Raw genomic sequence first — 20,004 nt, forward strand, 5'->3', positions numbered from 1 at the left:
TATTCCCTTCCATGTCTGGATGTCTAGTTGATGGTTCCTTTTTCCCTAAACAGATCCTATCATTTCACGACTCACAGCCATTCCCCCACTTCTTCCAAATGTTATTCACTCCTTAGTGTCCAACCCAAATGTCACTCTTCCCAGGAAGCTTCTCCTGATTACTTCAGCAGGTGTCAAGTCCTGCTCAATTAATCACCATAGCAATTGGTGCTTCTCTGTGGTACTTAATTTATTTTATCTTGCATTGCTGTCATTCCTACCATGATGCAAAATCCTTGAGGTCAGGGATGAGTCTTTGCATGTACTGAATGGTTAAGAGACTATCACGCCTCCAGTATGTACTCAGTTAACATCTGGTGAAGTTACACAATCATTGTTTGAAATCCTCCAAGGACTTCCAATCACCTATCACTTAAGGCTCCCTAGAATCCGGTCTCAATTATTCAACTAATTTTATCTCATATCACTGGCACTTTAAAGATTAATGCAATGGATGCCTGAAACAAATTCTTAGCTCCAAGACTCCTTCCCTCCTCTGAAATTTATCATATAGTTATTTGGGGAATCATGCTGAACCCCAACTCCACTTCTAATCTGAAATGTTTTCTCCCAGGTTTTATCCACATCATCCCTACCTTTCATGGTCTAGCTCAATTTCCACCACCTCCATGGGTCTAACTGCTTCCAGCCTATATATGTATATATATATATATGTATATATGTATATATATATATATGTATATATATATATATATATACACATAGACATATATATATATATATATACACATACATATACACATATATGTATATATATGTGTGTATATATTTTCCTTCTTATATTCTTTTTTTTTTTTTAAGATTTTATTTTTTGAGACAGAGAAAGAGAGATAATGAGCAGGGTGTGGGGCAGAGAGAGAGGAAGAAGCTGACTTCCTGCTGAGCAGGGAGCCCAATGCAGGGCTCGATCTCAGGACTCTGAGATCATGACCTGAGCCAAAGGCTGATGCTTAACTGACTGAGCTACCCAGGCGCCCCACCTACTTAGATTTCTTATGACATAGTGCCCATACTATTTAGTAACTATAATATTAGTTAACTGACTAGAAAATTATTTTACATTTATTTTCAAAACTATATTATAAATTTTTAAGATGGAACCATTGTTTTCTAGTCTTCATACTCTCTAAATTTCCAGTACAGTGCAGCTATAAATGCAATAAAGAGAAACTGACTCATTCAGTTTTCTAGAAAGCCTTTCTTCCCTGAACTTTTAAGACTGGATGCAGTACTCTTTCCCTGTGCTGTGCATAACCAAGTCATTATAATATGTGGTGAAAATGAATGAACTCCAGCTACATGGAAGGATCCTGAAGCATAATACTGGGGGGCGGGGGTGGGGGGAAGGTTCCACTATATGCATATAATAACATTTCTCGAAAGCTCAAAAAACAAAATGCAAAACTAAACACTTCAATATGTGGGAATACACATATATTTGATAATACTATTTAAAAGGCAAAGGAATGATAAACCAAATTCTGGATAGAGGTGAGCTCTGTGGAGAAGGTGGAAGCAAGGAAATGGGATCGGGGGCACTTTTACACGACACGGTTTTAACAATATATGAGTAGATGTGGGTTCATGCGTATTCATTTTATCATTATACTTCGTATCTTACACATTTGTCATATATATGCTGTTGTCATATATGTCATATATATTTGTCATATATATATTGGAAGCCAATGAATATGCCATTAAAAATAATAATCAAGGGGAAAAGACAACCCTGGTTGTCAGAATTCATGACAACTAATCCTAAGAATGAAATTCTCCATCTTCTTTTATTATACTAGCTGGGTATTAGCAGTTCCTGGATTCCTATATATTGGTCAAAACCAGAAGATGTCAGATACCTAGGAATGAATCTTGCCCTTTATATGTCTTTTGATAAACAACAGTTCTTAATATGAATATAGATGAATTTACCAACTTCTTTCATGGTTAGTTAAGTGCCTGCCTTCGGCTCAGGTCATGATCCCAGGGTTCTGGGATTGAGCCCCATGTTGGGCTCCCTGCTCAGCGGGGAGTCTGCTTTTTCCTTTCTCTCTGCTCCTCCGCCGCACCCTGATCATGCTCTCTTTCTCTAATAAATAAATAAAATTGTAAAAAAAAAAAAAAAAAAAAGACATTCCCTACATTTTCTTCTAAAGTTTTAAAGTTTTGTCTTCATGTTTAATCCATCTGGTGGTATTTTCTCTATACAGTATGAAGCAAAGAGCCAGTATGTTTTGTCTGTATGCATAACCAATCGATCCTGCACAATAATGAAATAGTCCCTCTTTCTTCAATGATAATGGAAGCTGCTTTTTAGATTATTTAAATACTTCCTGATTTCTCAAGAGTTAGACCCTCCTTGGATTTAGGTTAAATTCTTGCTTCTTGCTGCCTACGTGACATGACACCACTGGACTTATTAGCCCTTTGCCTACTAAATCTATGATATTTTTCAGACCCCTCCAGCTTAATAAAGGACTTCTGGCAATCCCACTTCCAGCAGCAGTTAAAACTGGAGTAGAACCATTTTTGCTTTGCTAAATACAAAATAGTTACTTGTGCCTGAGCCGTGGTGGGGAAACAGAACAGTTGTATCTTATGCTGAGAGTTTAGAATTACACTGGGTTTGAGTCAGCAGGACATGTTCTCCCAGACTTCCTAGTGTAGCACCAACCTGCCAACATCCCAGGCATGCAATAGAGGACCGCATAGCAACCAAATCCTCAAGCCCAATTAAATATAGAAACTAAAATGAATTTTCAGAAGAATGGAAATCTCTATATCTCTAATGATTTTCATCTGCACAGTTTAAATTCTTTGTGACTTATTTATTGATGATATAAATCTAGACAGAAAGATAGTTACAGAAAAACAATAATCTCCATTCTCTAGGAAAAGAAATCATGGTTGAGAAGCTAAATGACTAAGCCAAAGAAAAATTAAAAAAGGACAGCTATAAGTGAAATAAGTCAATCAGAGAAAGACAATTATATGATCTAACACACATGTGGACTTTAAAAACAAAACAGAGGATCATAGGGGAAGAGAGGGAAAAATAAAACAAGATGAAACCAGAGAGGGAGACAAACCATAAGAGACTCTTAATCAGAGGAAACAAACTGGGGGTTGCTGGGTGGCGGGGGGAGGATGGGGTAACTGGGTGATGGACATTAAAGAGGGCACATGATGTAATGAGCACTGGGTATTATATAAGACTGATGAGTCACTGAACTCTGCCTCTGAAACTAATAATACATTATATGTTAATTAAAAAAAAAAAGGATAGCTATGCAGAATCCCAGGTGATAGCACATTAAAAATCAACTGTGGAATGTCAAATGTTACAACCTACACAGAAAGAACCCACTCTTTGGAAATTTAGAGGTCTGGTGAAAATCAAGTCACTTAGTGTCCAAAATGTCTTCACTTACCAAAGAGTACACACACATCTTTCTAAGACTGATAGGATATAAGACCCTAATAGCTTTGACTGGTTCACTTTCATGTTACAGTCTTCTAGAAGATTTCTCCATTTCCTCCAAAATAGCATCCGAATGGGGGCTGAAGCTGCTCTCTACCCCTAGTCAGATCCTGTGCCCTTTAGTCTCCCAGTCCTGAGACAGTTTGTATTTATGCTGAAGTGGGAAGATTCCACAGCCATGGTGCAAGGGACTCCCACTTGGTTTTGTGTCTGAGGATGTGCATAGGTAGCAAGCACCCTTCTCCTTCAACAGAGTCCTGCTCCATGAGGCACCAGGAGAATATACTCATAGGACAGAAGAGCATTATTCCTGCCAAGAGTCTTTAAAGTCAGACTAATTAACAAGATAAGAAGATTGTAGCACAATGGTCTTAAAGCAATCACAAAAGTATAAACACTGCTCTGCTTGTCATGGAGCTGGAGAATGGTGTTGACCTAGTTCTGTAATGATGGCTGAAGTTCTCAGAGTCATTAATAATGGAAGCCAAACACGTGAAGCGGTAACAGAATGAGTGGAATGCATTTGTTCTGACAGGACTAGTTATAGTGATAAACAGATTCTATCCCACTAGTTTGGTTCCCTGACACATAAATTCCTACTGTAGCAGATACTTACCTCAGCAGCCGCAGCTCTGCCAGCAATGTGGGGTTCTGCTGCGCCTTCTCGGGGGTGGGCTGGGAAGCCTGCTCATGCTCCAGACGGAGACGCTGGATCTCTTGCAGGATCTCCCTAGAGAGGACAGATGAAAGAAAGATGGCTGCACAGCTCGCTCTTTCCTGTCAGGACTTCTAACTGTAGTACAGTGGCCTCTCCCAATCTTGTTCTGTTTCCGAATGACCAAGATGTCAAAGAGCCACCTTCTTAACACTGCTGCACTTCATATTTCCTCAATGAAACAATCCTTTGTGGTAGAAAAAGTGATATAAATACTCTTCTCAAGAACTTGAAAAATCTCCACAAAAGGAAAACCACCACTAGAAAGCTCTGTTCCTTTCTAGGGAAAGGAAAAAAGAACTCCCTGCAATCTCCTAATGTGGGTCCTATGCTAACTTCTCCCGTCTTTGTCTCTCTTCTTCCCCTTGAGCCGCTGAATGATGAGAGCTGCCATTTCTTCTTCCTGTGCCTGCTACGTTACATCCAACTCCTTGTCCCGGTTTCTGCCTCTCAGGGCATACTGGTGTGCTGTCTGGTCTCCATGCCTTTAATTAATTAATTAATCTATTTATCTATTTATTTATTTATTTTTAAGATTTTATCTACCTATTTGAGAGAGAGAGCACAAGCTGCAGGAGCTGCAGGCAGAGGGAGCAAGTCCCTCCTTGCTCAGCAGGGAGCCTGATGTGGGACTCGATCCCGGGACCCTGGGATCATGACCTGAGCCGAAGGCAGACGCTTAACTGACTGAGCCACCCAGGCGTCCCTCTCTGTGTCTTTAAATGGCTTTGTGGTGAGAGACCAGTCACACACAACACAATGGGCCAGGATAAGATGACTAGACAGAGCAAAAGGGGGTTGGAGTGGAAAACAGAATCATGGGAGGGGACCTGGTGGGTGGGAGAAGGCCCTGGGGTAAAGAATCCACCTGAGGGCACGTAAGCAGGGCTGTGAGCTACCAGAATGTAGAGCGTGCAGAGATCTACAGATTAGAGTAGGGGCATTCCCATGAGTTGGTCTGGCCTATATTCACTGAGGTGGGGTCTTCCTTTACAAAGCCAGCTAATCTACAAGGAAAATGAGAAACAGATACTCACATGATGATCTTGGACTTTAGAAGCTGGCTCGACCTCTGCACTTACCTGTTTTTGTTTTCTAGTTCTGCAATAAGCTGTCTTTGTTGTTTGTTGGCATCAAAGTTAAAGCTCAAGTCAGTGGGAGGACGGGTCTACAGTGAGGAGAAAGAAAGGGTTGTTTTTCTTTTTGTTTTTTTGGTGTGTGTGTGATTAAACTATATCCTGAGTCCTAGACTACTGATTTTTTAAAACAGATTTTTTAGGTATAATTTATACCATAAAATCCACCTATTTTAAGTATACCATTCACGAAGTCTTAGTAAATTTAAACTGTTGTGCAACCAATCACCACAGTCCAGTTTTAGAACATTTTCCGTCACCACAAAAAATTCCCTCATGCTGGTTTGTCGTCAATTGCCACTCTCATCCTCAACCACAGGCAACCACTGATAACTTTCTGTCTATAGTTTTGCCTTTTCTAGAAGCTTCATATATATGGACTCATACAATATGCAGTCTTTGGTTTCTGGCTTTCACTAAGCATGATGTTTCTGAGGTTTGTCACTGTTGCTCCATGAATCAGGAGCTCCTTCCCTTTTATTGCTGAATAGTATTCCACTGTTTCCAGTTTTTGACTGTTACAAATGAAGTTGCTGTAAATTTTCATTTACAAGTCTTTGTGTTGATATATTTTTATTTCTCTTGGGTAAATACCTAGGAGTGGAATTCCCGAGTTATATGTTAACTCTGTATTTAATATTTTGAGGAACGATCCAACTGTTTTCCAAAGTAGCTGTACCATTTTAGAATCCCACCAACGAGGGACAATTCCGATTTCTCCACATCTTCAACACCTGCCATTGTCTTTTGTTTTAACCAGATTCTAGTGCATGTGAAATATTTAATTTGTGGGGTTTTTTAAAGATTTTATTTATTGAGAGAGAGACAGCACGAGGAGGGGGAGGGGCAGAAGGAGATGGGGGGAGAGAATCCCAAGCAGACTCTGTGCTGAGCGCAGAGCCCAACATGGGGCTTGATCCTGGGATTCTGAGATCATGACCTGAGCTGAAATCAAGAAGTGTCCAATTCAGTGGTTTTTAGTATATTTACAAGATTACTTACTGCCACTAACTCCAGAACATTTTCATCAGCCCCAAAAGAAACCCCATACCCATTAGCAGTCATCCCTCATTCCCCCTACACCCACATCCTGACAACTGCTAACCTATTTTTTCCATCTATGGATTTGCCTATTCTGGATATTTCATATAAATGGAATCATACAATATGTGATCTTTTATGTCTGGCTTCTTTCAGCAAAATGTTTTCAGGGTTCATCTGTGTTGTAGCATGTATCAATACTTCATTTTTTGGGGGGCTGAACAATATTGTTACATGGATATACCACATTTTGTTTATGCATTCAACAGTTGATGGGCATTTGGGTTCTTCCCATTTTTTGGCTATTTTGAATATGTTGCTATGAACATCTGTGGACACATTTTTGTGTACAGATAGGTTTTCATTTCTCTTGGGTATACATCTAGGAGTGGAATTGCTGGGTCATACAGTAACTGCCTTTTGAGGAACTGCCAAATTATTTTCCTAAGTGGCTGCACCATTTTACATGCTCACCAGCAATTTATGAAGGTTCCATTTTTTCCATATCCTTGTCAATACTTGTTATTGTACATCTTTTTGATCGTAGTCTTCCTAGTAGGTGTGAAGTGGTATCTCCTTGTGAATTCAACTTGCATTTTCCCTATGACTAATCTGTGGAGCATGTGTTCATGTGCTTATTGGGCATTTGCATATCTTCTCTGGAGAAATCATTTGTGGTTTGATTTGCATATCCACTGACATTCCTAACCCTTATTACCTCCTTTAAGAATATGGAAGCCAATCAACACAAACTAGGAAAAAGGATGCATAGGTAGGTGATGGTTCCCTTTTTTTCCACTAACCAGAATGGAAGCTCAAAAGGAAGGCTCTGCAATGGCTATGCTTTACACTCTGCACATACTTGGTTCTACCCAAAACATGACCTACCATGAAGCAGAAACTTTGTTTCCTATCTAGAGCTTAAAGATGCAATAAGTAATTCTTTTCATGTGGCATTTCCTAAATAAACAGGGGTAAAACAGCATAGCAAATGTGGGTGGGAGGCTTTTTTTTTTTTTTTACCAAATACTTTTTTCTTAAAAGAAAAAAAAAAGGTGACGTTTCTTCTTTTAGAGTGGACCAACAGCCAATTGAGCAAATTTTCTATATTCTTTCCAGAATCTTGTGAGAGCCAGAGCTGAGCCTCAGAAAAATGGCTTGCCTGAGACTGAATCTGCTGTGAATAACGGATTTCCAATTCCTGAAAACTGGAGTTAAAGCAAATGGCTCCTTATTAGCGTGGGATCAGGGAAAATTATGGATGAGGAAATGGGCTCTAAAATGAATTGGCTTCGTGATGGCAAACAAAAACCTCACAGTATTTTACTGGAAATTTCTTTTCTTTTTAAAAAAGATTTTATTTATTTATTTGACAGAGAGAGGGCACAAGTGGAGGGGGAGCAGCAAAGGGAGAGGTGGAAGCAGACTTCCTACTAAGCAGAGAGCCCGATGTGGGGTTCGATCCCAGGACCCCGGGATCATGACCTCTGGGTAGATGCTTAACCGACTTAGCCACCCAGGTGCCCCTTCATTGGATATTTATAAAGAATTTTTTCAGTTTTCAGTTACTGCAAGGCTGAGGCTTCTTTCAAAGAAGAGGTTAAAACAGGGATCAAGAGTTATTATCAGCAGCAATTCCTAACCAGGTGAGATTCTTTGGCACCAAGAAGTATTGTTACTCAAGTACAAAGAAGGGAGGGTGGAAGATTTCTATCCTGAGGCAGCAGTTCCACTGGGCTGACAACAGGGAGAGCCCCCAGGGGTAAGTGTTTATGATGGCTTATTTCACCCAATCAAATTCTGAACACAGTCAAGTGTACATTAAGTAACAGAGAAACTTAGGATTTTATTTATTTACTATCTTAAACTCCACACTGCTTCTTTTATAAAAAAAAAAAAAAAAAGAAAGGCAGGCCAGGTCTCTCTTCCTAAAATGCCTCGAGGATACTGAAGAGAAAAAGACAGAAAGGGAATTATTAGTTCATAAAGACACAGAATACTTTGACCACAAGAGACCTAAGAATGATTTCTTTAAAAAATTAACTAGTTCATTCCTTTATTTAGCAAATATTTCCTGAGCACCTACTATGTGCTAGATACTGTTCTAGGAAGTAGGATGCATGAGTGAGTAAGATACAGCCCCACCCTTGTGTAGCTACATGATGCTGGGAGAGAAAGCTAAGGAACCAAAGATCTAAGTACAGACCATCAGAGGTGATAAATTCAATGATGAAATATAGGGTAACAAAACAGAGTAAACTGAGACAGAAGACTGACTCTTTTTGAATGAGGTGATAATGAAAAGGCTCTCAGAGACTCAGTCAAGTGGGGAAGCAAACCAGGTGCTGGGCTAAGGGATGGGTGTGCTGGGCAGAGGCCAAGGCCTGCAGCTGCTCCATCTGGGTGTGTTCGGGTCAGTATGATGGAACAGAGCAGGCTCTGGTGAAATTGGTAGCAGACTCTAGGAGATGACCCTGGGCCGCGACCACCAAGGGCCTTTTAGCATTGGAAAGTTTCCATTTCATTCTGAAAGTGGTATGAAGCCACTGTAGGATTCTGAACAAGGAAATATGGACTCAAGTCCAAATACTGTAAGTACATACTCTGCCTTCAAGGAGATGGAGCTTATCTCTCAGTCCTTTAGTACAGGCTGTCCGTAGTGACTTCTTTCCAAAGAGGACAGTGTGGAAAGCGGGGAAAAAGTAACTTTATGTTGGAGAAACCTGACAAACACTACCTTGGCCAGGTGATCAAGGTCAACATCAACAGTGATAAATGATGTTGGTACTATGTACCCTCGATACAATGAAAGAAAAATGGCGCTTACCTCCTCCTCAAAAGCTGTAACTCAAGTCTAATCATGAGGAAAACATCAGACTAATCCCATTTAAGGGACATTCTACAATGTATTCGACTAGTACTCCTCAAAGCTGTCAAGGTCATCAAAAACAAGGAGAGTTAGAGAAACTGTCACAGCCCAGAGGAGACTAACAGACATGACAACTAAATGTAATGTGCTATCCTGGATGGAATCCTGCAGTGGAAAAGGGACATTAGATAAAAATTAACAAAATCTGAACAAAGTATGGACTTTAGTTAATAATAATGCATCAGTATTGGCTCATTAATTGTAATATGTGTGCCATGCTAATATGTTAATAATAGGAGAAACTGAGAATGGGTTATTTGGAAACTCTAGTAGCTTTGCAATTTCTCTGTAAATCTAAAACTGTTCTATAATAAAAAGTTTATAGAAAGTGAACCCTGTTTTGGCTCCTATATAATTTACCGTAGTGAGCGAAGAATGGAAGTAGATAGGCTAGCGAAGAATCCTAGGTTTTGCTATCTACTCACTGCGAACCTTGAGTTATTTTATTTCCCTATATTTTTATTTTCTTAGCTGTAAAATGGGAATATTTACAGAAAGAGATGTGAAGAGGATCAACTCCTCTGTTACATGAGCATACTCTTAGGTTTAGGTAATCTCACAGAGCTCTATCATCTTTAATGAGATGGAAATACATGTGAAAAATACACAGTGGGGCGCCTGGGTGGCTCAGGGTAGAAAACAAGACCCTTTCGGGTGAAACTGGGCAAATGTTACAAAACCAAGGAAAGCCGACGTAGTCAGCAAACTATAATCTGGTAGCACGCATTTCTGAAACCTCCTAAAAAAGGACTGGAGGCTTCCCATCTGTACGAACTTGGCAGGATGAGTTCCAGAGATATGCCTGATACCAGCTAGGCTTTCTTTGTATCCCAGGGGCACGCCGCACCCTCCCATCTCGTTTAGACCAAATGGAGGGCTGTGGATTATTAATCTCTCTCAAAAACCCAATGTTTTTTAGGGTAGTGGGTCCCTAGCTAGCTGTAAATCAGAAGACTGAAGTTTTGCTTTTCCTTTTTAAATAAAAATCAATGGACTCTAAACACAGAGATTCTGATTTAGTAGGTTGGAAGCAAAGCCAAGGATCTATTTTTTAAATGTTTCACATGTGATTATAGTATGTATCCATGTTTGACAACTACTATTTTACAGGGGCTTTGAGTCATTAAATGTGTGTGAAATACCACATGGATACTGTTGATCTTTACTTGTAAGAAGCCATAAGGATATTTCTGGAATGGTGCATGCCTGGAGGAGGCAAAGCGATAAGGCTGTGAAGGCTGGGCTGAGCTATCTGAAAAAAAGCTTCTCGGGGAAACATGTGAGGTGGGATGACAACACACTATTTCCCCTTTCACATTTCTTCCAAGTTTTCCATAATGAAGTTCTCATAAAGAAAAAAAAATTAAAAAAAAAAAACCACAACAACAAACCACCCCAAACCCTCCTCAGATTACATCCAATGTTGCTGATGTTGGTGATGAAATTTTAAGAATTTGCTGTTATTACTATGATTACCACACACTGTAATTTTGTTTTGTTTTGGTTTTAAAGGAATTTAGGCACTCCAGGAAAACAAATGAGCTTTCCTAGCTCATCTAAGCAACCTCGAATTTCTTTGTTCAAGGGTGAGCCTGAAGAGGTTTCAGTGGCCATACTGTCACCTAAGGAGACAGGACGGATCTGCTACCGAGGCACTCCATGGGGTGCAATGCTGGCTGCTCAAGTAATTTAATGGTCTTTTTTTTGTTAAAGAAGGTTTTTGAAAAAAAAAAAGAAAAATCAATACAAAGCCTACCTGGCAGGTTATAAATAAATTCTTTTGAGCACTACACCCACTTTATGCAAAGCACTTGTATGAGTGAGAGATTAGCGGATTAGTAGTCTTCTGTTTAACAGAAATCTAGTCAAGAAGAATCCTTTCTGAGAGGCCCAATATTTAATAAGATAACTACACTTTGGAAAACAAACTGAAGATGAAAGGGACCGTATCAGTATTTCTCTTAAGACCACTCTAACAATGATCATTTTCACACAAATTAGAGAATTGGCATCAGAAACTATCAGGTGTAAACAGATTTATCTTGTTTGCAGGAAAGGAGAACTGTGACCTCCTTTCCAGGGTCAAATGGCTTTGGAGCTTTTATTTACAATATTTTAAAAGCATGAGGTAAAGTCAGTTAAGACTACATCATGGCATTAAACACACTTCATTTTAAAAATTCAACCACAATGCTGTCTATCTCAACACATTTAATTTTATAAATTCTAATTTCTACAATGACCTAAACAGTTGTGACTGACTGAGGACACATGTAAGGTGTAACTGATTAAATGGAACTTTTCTTTTTCCCTGATTTCCCCCGCCCCCTCCATTTTGTTCTTTTCCACTAACCTTTAGAGTTGTAATGTTAGGAGTCAGATGTGTGACCTAATACTAGATTCTCAAGGAAAAGTTTGAAGTCTAAACAAATCCAAGGGAATAAATTACTTTTTTGAGGAGAAACAAAGCAAGAACTCTCCATTGGAAGCTTTCGTTACTCTATTTCTCTATGAAGAAGTAAAGATAAATTGGTACAATTCCTAAAAGTAATATACTATGCTTATGGAAGACGGTCCTGAGACACCTGGCTGCCTGTCTAGTCCAATTTCACTCCAAATATTGTTCTCGGGGCTCTAGCCACACAAGCATCTTAATAGGCGCTGCAACCTCCGAGCTCAGGGCCTTCACAGAAGTTGAAACAGCCCCCTGTCCCACACTGGGTGTTCCCTTCATGCTCACATAGTCTGTTGTTTCAGCCTCAGATCCTTCCTCCTTTTGTCTTCCTCTTTTCTTCCAGATTTAATGCTCTTCCTGAACTACAACCTTCTGTAGCTAAATCTCAGTAGTTGGCAGACTAGTACCCCAGTCCCAGCTGGACCACTTACAAACTGTCACCTTGATTAGTTTCCTTACCTTTTGGAAGATTAGTTTTCTCATGAGATTGTTTTGATGAATAAATGAGCTAAAATATGCACTTAGAATAATGACTGGCACACAGTAAACAGTCAATAAAAGTTAGCCATCAGTATTATTCTTTTAGCATGAATCTCACCAGGACCCTTCTCAATCCTGGCCAGAAAGTCTTTTTCCTTTTCCTTTGACAGGTTTAGTTACTTTCAGTATATTAATGATATTTGACTATCTTTTTTCATAAAGAAAATTCTTAAAGTTTCAACATAAACATTAGTAGGACTGGATATAATTGGATGTGTTATTTATTTTTAAATAAAGGGGTTTTTTTTTGTTAATGAAACAATTGTTATATTGTTCTTGGTGTTGAGAAATCTAATTATCAATTCTTTGTAGGTATCTATCCTCTCTGGTTGCTTTTTGAGTATCTTGTCTTTGTATTCTGCAGTTTCACTAGGATACACGTAGGTGTGAACTTTTATTTATCCAGTTTAGGACTCATTGTGATATTTCAGTCTGAGGATTCATGTCATGAATCAATTTTGTAAATTTTTTCAGCCATTAATCCCTCAAATACTTTCTCACCTAATAGAAAATAAATTTACTTTCCTTTTTTGGGGGGGGGGGGTGGGGGGATTCCAATGAGTTGACTGTTGGTTCTCCATCTTCCATGTCTGAAAACCTTGTTTCAAATTTTTCACCTTTTTGTGTTGTATTTGGGAAACTTCTTTTTAATTTATTTTATTTTATTTTATTTTTTAAAGATTTTTATTTATTTATTTGAGACAGAGAGAATGAGAGAGACAGAGAGCACATGAGAGGGGGGAGGGTCAGAGGGAGAAGCAGGCTCCCCGCCGAACAGGGAGCCCGATGCGGGACTCGATCCAGGGACTCCAGGATCATGACCTGAGCCGAAAGCAGTTGCTTAACCAACTGAGCCACCCAGGCGCCCATGGGAAACTTCTTTTTTAAAAAGATTTTATTTTTATTTATTTGACAGAGAGAGAGGAAGAGAGAGCAAACACAAGCAGGGAGAGCAGCAGAGGGAGAGGGAGAAGCAGGCTCTCCACTGAGCAGGGAGCCCAACGTGGGGCTCAATCCCAGGACCCTGGGATCATGACCTGAGCTGAAGGCAGATGCTTAACCATCTGAGCTACCCAGGCGCCCCCATTTGGGGAACCTTCTTACATGTATTTTCCAGTAGACTAATTCTCTGTGCAGCTGTGTCTGACCTAACATTTAACCCATCCACTGAGTTTTAAATTTCAGCAACTTTTGTTTTTAAAATGTTTATGTTCTATTTGGTTTGTTTTCATCTCCAGTCTCTTTAGATAGTCTTTTCTTTTATCAGGTTTTTAATTCCTTCTTTCAGGTCTGAAGAAATTTTATTTTTTTTAAAGATTTTATTTATTTGACAGAGAGAGACACAGTGAGAGAGGGAGAAGCAGGCTCCCCGCTGAGCAGAGAGCCCCCCGTGGGGCTCGATTCCAGGACCCTGGGATCATTACCTGAGCTGAAGGCAGACGCTTAATGACTGAGCCACCCAGGTGCCCCTCAGGTCTGAAGAAATTTTAAACATAGTTATTCTATAGCCAATGATTCTAGTATCTAAAGTCACTGACAGAGATGCTCAGGAGTTCCTGTTTAGTTGGACTCTTTCTGTGGGAATCACTGCTTGGCCTCAATTGAGAATGTTAACTTCAGGAGAGGATTTATATTTTGCTTCTCCTCAATGCCGTAGGATTAATTTTATATTAAAATTTTACTTTGGTGTTTCTCAATCTATGAAGTAATGTAAATGCACCCAACACAAGTACAGACAGGACTAAGGTTGTGAATCCCCAGGGGAGACCTCTTCCACTCCAACAGGAGGAGAACCTAAAGCTTTCTTGTCCTATCTTTGTGTTGGCGGATGGTCTTCTACACTGTACCTTCACCGGGTTATAATGCTTTCAGGGGCCTAGCTTAATGTGAAAGCCTCATTTCCAACTCTCCACTTTGCATACATACAAGGTTTTGCCCACTGCACCTCAAGACAATTAAAACCTAAGCATAGGGCAGGAGTGGCAGCAACAGTGGCCCAGGGGCTGCTTTGGGTTTCAGTCCTTTTTAGTTCTCAGGAAAATGAATTCTTTTATCTTCAGATCTCAACACAAGTAACACTTTCTCACAGAGGCCATACAGTGTATGTCAGGGACCTGCTATCCATTTTCATAGTTCCTTCCATTTTTCCTCCAGTGCACCTAATTATTTATAATTGTTTATTTTTTTAAGATTTTATTTATTTCAGAAAGAGAGAGAGCATGAGTGGGAGGAGGAACAGAGGGAGAGAGAGAGAAAGAGACTCCCCTGCTGAGTGGGGAGCCTGATGCGGGGCTCGATCCCAGGACCCCGAGATCACGACCTGAGCTGAAGCCAAGAGTCAGATGCTTAACCGACTGAGCCACCAGGCGCCCCTATAGTTAAGTTTAATAGTGTATTTGTTTACTGTTTGTCTCTCTCACTAGACTGTTAGTTCCATGAGGGCAGGAATCATTTGTTCATCATAGTATCCAATCTGGCACATCATAGGAACAAAATAAATATTTGCCAAATGAATACATACATGAGGGAGGGAAGGAAAAATGGATATTAATATGCACATAACTCTTCAAGGAAAGTAAAGGGCTGAAATGAAAGAAAAAAGAGAACATTTTATTATAAATTATTTCAAAATTGCAGTAAACCCATGGCAAATCCTTGGGTAGCCATTTCTCAATGCAATCAAACTTACATATTCACCATTCTTGGTTCCTTTTTCTTTTAACTGAGATATAATGCTCATATCCTAAGTATGCCATCCAATCGGTCTTGACAAATACATACAACTCTCGTAACACACACCTCTATAAAAATGCAGAACGTTTCCATCAATCCAGAAAGTTTCCTTACCTTTATTTCAGTATCCCCATTCCCAGAAACAGTACCTGGTGCAATTTCCGTTACTATAAATCAATTTTACCTATTCTAGAATTTCATGTATACGTAATCAAATTTATGTACTTTTGGTATGCAGTGTATGAGAATTCCATGTGCTCCACCTCATCTCCAACAATTGATGTTGTCAATCTTTTTCACTGTAGTCATTCTAGTGGGTCATTATGGTTTTAATTGGCATTTTCCTGATGATTAATGATATCAAGCACCTTTTTATGTGCTTATTGCCCATTTGTATATCTTCTTCTGTGAAGTGTCTGTCCAAGTCTTTAGACCATTTAAAATTTGGGCAGGAATTTGAGGTGCAGGAATTCGTTACATAGTTTGTCCTTTGTCAGACACGTGTTGCAAATATTTTCTTTCAGGTTGTGCTTTGTCTTTTTAATAGTATTCTTTAATGAGGAAAGAATTTATTTTCAATAAGGTCCAACTTATCAGTTTTTAATGGTTCATGATTCCTCTAAGAATTCTTTGCCTGCTCCAAAGACATGAAGATATTTTTCTAAGCCTTCTTTTAGTAGCTTTATGGTTTTAGCTTTTATGTTTAAATTTATGATACATTTCAAACTGGTTTCTACGTAAAGTATGAGGAAGAGGTTGAGGTTCTTTATTTCATATAAATATATAGTTGTTCCAGAAGCACTTGTTAAAAAGATTTTCCTTTCCCAACTGAATTTCTTTTGTGCCTTGTTAAAAAAAAAAAAAGTCATTTGACCTTATACATGTGAGTTTACTGTATGGATGACTTGTGTATTCTTTTTTTTTTTTTTTTTTTAAGATTTTATTTATTTATCAGAGAGAGAGAGAGACAGAGGCAGGCAGAGAGAGAAGCAGGCTCCTTGCTGAGGAGCAAGGATCCCAGAACCCTGGGATCATGACCTGAGCCGAAGGCAGACGCTTAACCGACTGAGCCACCCAGCCGTCCCACTTGTGTATTCTTTTGCCAATATCACACTTTCTTGATTACTGTGGCTTTTTGTAAGTCTTGATGTCAAGTAGAGTTGTTAAGTCCTTCAACTTTGCTCTTTTTAAAGACTTGGTTTTTCTAAGTCCTCTGGTTTCCAAATATATTTTAAAATCAGTTGGCCAGTTTCTTCAAAGTTTATTGGGATTTGGATTGGTATTGAATCTACAGATAAATTTGGAAAAATTTGCCATCCTAACTATACTGAACGTGAATATTCCATGGCAAACCTCTCCACTTATTTAGGTTTTCTTTAATTCTTCTCAGCAATATTTTATAGTTTTCAGTCTTAACATCTTTCATTAAATTTATCCATAAGTATTTGATGTTTTTTTAATCTTATAGTAAATGGTGTTTTTCCTAAATTTAGTTTTCTAATTACTCACTGCTATAGATGGAAATATAATCAATTTTTGTACACTGACTTTGTATCCTGCAACACTGCTCTAAAGTCATGTATCTGTTCTAGGAGTGTTTTTGTAGATTCCTTAGGACTGTCTCTACATAATCATGTCGTCTGCAAATAGGACAGCTTTACTTCTTCCTTTCCAACATTTATGCCCTTTTCTTCACTGGCTAAGACCTCCAGTACAATTTTGAATAGAGGTGGTGAAAAGTGGACACCTTTGCTTGTTCTCAATATTAGGTAGGAAATACTCCAAAATTTAACCTTTTGGTATAATATTAGCTGTACGTTTTTTTGTAGGTGTTCTTTATCAGATTGAAGAAGCTTCTTTGACTCCTGGTATATTGAGAAATGTTATCATAAATGGGCATTATTGTCAAATATTTTTTCTGCACCTATTGAAATGATCTTATAATTTTCTTTTTTAAACTGCTAATATGGTGAAATACGTTGGCTGATTTTTATGTATTAAATGAATCTGTACTCCTAGGATAAATCTCACTTGATCATGGAGTATTATCCTTTTTACATATTGCCACATTCAACTTGGTAGTATTTTGTTAAAGGTTTTTTCATCCATATTCATGAGAGAATTTGATTATGGATTTTATTTTCTTGTAATGGCTTTTTTTTGGTATCAGGTTTAGAGTAGCCTGATAAAATGACTTGGAAAGTGTACCTTCTTCCTCTGTTTATTGAGAATTTATGTCAGATTGTTATTATTTCTTCCTTAAATATATGATAGTATTCAACAGTTCAGCCCTCTGAGCTTAGAGTTTTCTTTGTGGGAAGTTAATTACAAATTCAATTTCCTTAACAGATTTAGGACTATTTAGATTTTCTATTTTTTCTTAAGTCAGTTTTGTTAATTTGTGTCGTTTTTAAAAAAGATTCTATACCCCACATGTGGCTTGAACCCACAACTTCAAGATCAAGAGTTGCATACTCTACTGACTGAACCAGCCAGACAACCCTAATTTGTATCTTCCAAGGAATTTGCTTATTTCATCTAGGTTGCCAAATTTATTGGCAAAAAGTTGCTCACAATATTCCCTTATCATCCTTATAATAACTATAGGGTCTGTAGCAATGTCCCTTCTTTCATTTGTGATATCGGTAATTTGTATTTTCTTTCCTTTTTTCTTGATCAGGATTTCTAGGGGGTAATTAATTTTATTGCTTTTTAAAGAACCAAATTCTAGCTCTTTGATTTTCTTCTTTTTTTTAAGATTTTAATTAATTAATTAATTAATTTTATAGACAGACACAGCGAGAGAGGGAACACAAGCAGGTGGAGTAGGAGAGGGAGAAGCAGGCTTCCTGCTGAGCAGGGAGCCCAATGTGGGGCTCGATCCCAGGACCCTGGGATCATGACCTGAGCCGAAGGCAGACGCTTAACAACTGAGCCACCCAGGCGCCCCTCTTTGATTTTCTTGACTCATTTTTTATAGAGGATACTGTAGATAAAATTAAAGGCCACTATAATCCCTTCCCTAAACAACCCACTCCTCTCTTTCTGTTCCTGAGGTACCTATTCTTCTAAGTTTCATGTTTACTATCACCTACCATTTGTATATTAAAATAATGCTAATTTCCGCTACTCTACTAGGACCTTTCATTTACTCACCATGTTTCCTGCTTCTGCAGCCAGCCGGGCAGCATAGCGAGCTATAAGTCGGTGTTCCTCATCCAGTCGGCTTGGACTATCCAGGACACTGCCAAAGAGACAAAAAATTCAACAGGTGTCTATTAAACATTCCCTACCCTTGCTTTTCTCTTAGAAAGAACAGATGGGAGAAAGCTTATAAAAAAGTATGGTAGCAAAAGAAACAAGAGGCCTGGGTCATAGATAATAATGGTCTTCTGAAAGGTGGTTTATAGAGAAATGATGAGACCACACATGCCCTTTCTTTTCAGCAGCATCCCCCTGGCTCCTACGCCGTAAGAAGGGGCACTTCTTTTTGAATGCAAGGTCCAAGAAAAGACAGAGCATCTGCAAAGTCTGAGGGGGGATTTCTAATCAAATGTTTTGGAAAAACTCATAACTTTTAGACATAGGTCTTGAATTTAAAAAGATCAAGAGAAAACTAAAGCATCATGAAAAACAGAGGGCTAAAGAAAAGTACACTTAACACTGGCTGAACAACTGAGGAAAACTGAGGAGCCCAGGAAAGGGCAGGTCCAACATATGGTAAAGCTGGAGAAGAATCCATGGTATCAAACATTCCCTTTCAATGTGTCTTTCTCTTCTTTCACCATGTTTGTTCCACAATTAGAGCTCCATCTTAGAGTGAATTAATTTAGTCCATTACTCTTTCACAAGAGTACCAGCACCTTAACTTTAAGGTCTTTAAGACTTATGTGGGATATCAGATACTGCTGCATCTGGATGAAGGAAGTGTTCTTGAGTAGTAGGCTAGCTCTGTGTCTATGTGATGCAATGACCTTTTGACTGGATTATGAAATAATGGACTCCTTTAGTTTAGCATGTTACATCAACTGTCATTTATCCATAGCAGGGCACTCCTAGATTAATAGGGACTGTGGCTATAGAATTCTGTTTGTTTAAGTCTGGCAGATGCTTGAAGGTAACAGTGGTGATGACAACTGACCCAAGATGGCTGTTGTGGCCTGCTTCTACGTTGGCCCTTGGTTCTTGGTGTTCCAAAAACCTCTGAATGGAATTTAGCAACACAATTAGTAATAAGAAAAAATTTAAAGACATGAGTTCAATACTCGTCAAATCTTGTAATAATTACTGATGGGGGGGAATCTGGGAAGGGTGAAGTTAAATTGATAGAAATGTATCTGACCTTTTCATGTATAGAATCAACTGTATTTTTCCTAGATTTTTTTCACCTTTCTGTATTTCTATCATTGTGGCTAATTCTTTAAGCTTAACTTGGTCTTTCCTCTAGGATGGATTTTCTTTTTAACGTACTTCTTCTGCCTGTGCCACTTCTGAATACTTTATAATTTTAGGTATGCAAATGTCAGTCTGTATCATCATCCTCTCATGAGATGATTTTGTAATAAGAACATGCTACCATCAATTGGCTTTAATACATTAGGGTCAAGGCCCCAAGGTCAAGGCTGAACTGTAATATTTGTGCCTTAAAGTTGTTTGTTGGAAATAAGAGAACTACCTTTATCTTTTAAAAAAACAACAAAAATGAACATTATACAAGTGGATAATATTATAGAGGGACTGGCAACCTAAGAAATGGGACTTAAAGTTACTGCCCTTTGTTTTGGCAAGGGATATAACAAAAACTTAATTTTTTCCTCTGTGCAAAAAAGCTCCCTCTCCTCCATCGTGTTCCATCTCCCTAGGAAGGTTAATTCTACTTGTCATTTATACCCAAGTGTGGACGACATGGTTGCT

At 38.7% G+C, this 20,004-nt stretch overlaps 1 protein-coding gene across 4 annotated transcripts in view; it reads right to left on the minus strand.

Moving 5' to 3' along the window:
• DTNB (dystrobrevin beta) overlaps positions 1 to 20,004 on the minus strand; it is a 232,044-nt gene that overhangs the window by 36,036 nt on the left and 176,004 nt on the right. For all 4 annotated transcript variants that reach the window (XM_021697733.1, XM_021697735.2, XM_021697732.2 and 1 more), the window contains 3 exons: positions 18,247 to 18,334; positions 5,339 to 5,424; positions 4,158 to 4,271 (listed from right to left, as the gene is read on the minus strand). In XM_021697733.1, the coding sequence (XP_021553408.1) occupies positions 4,158 to 4,271; positions 5,339 to 5,424; positions 18,247 to 18,334 (288 nt within the window). The remainder of the gene's footprint in view (positions 1 to 4,157; positions 4,272 to 5,338; positions 5,425 to 18,246; positions 18,335 to 20,004) is intronic.

This window comes from Neomonachus schauinslandi, chromosome 10, assembly GCF_002201575.2.
Source record: "Neomonachus schauinslandi chromosome 10, ASM220157v2, whole genome shotgun sequence".
Taxonomy (NCBI): domain Eukaryota; kingdom Metazoa; phylum Chordata; class Mammalia; order Carnivora; family Phocidae; genus Neomonachus; species Neomonachus schauinslandi.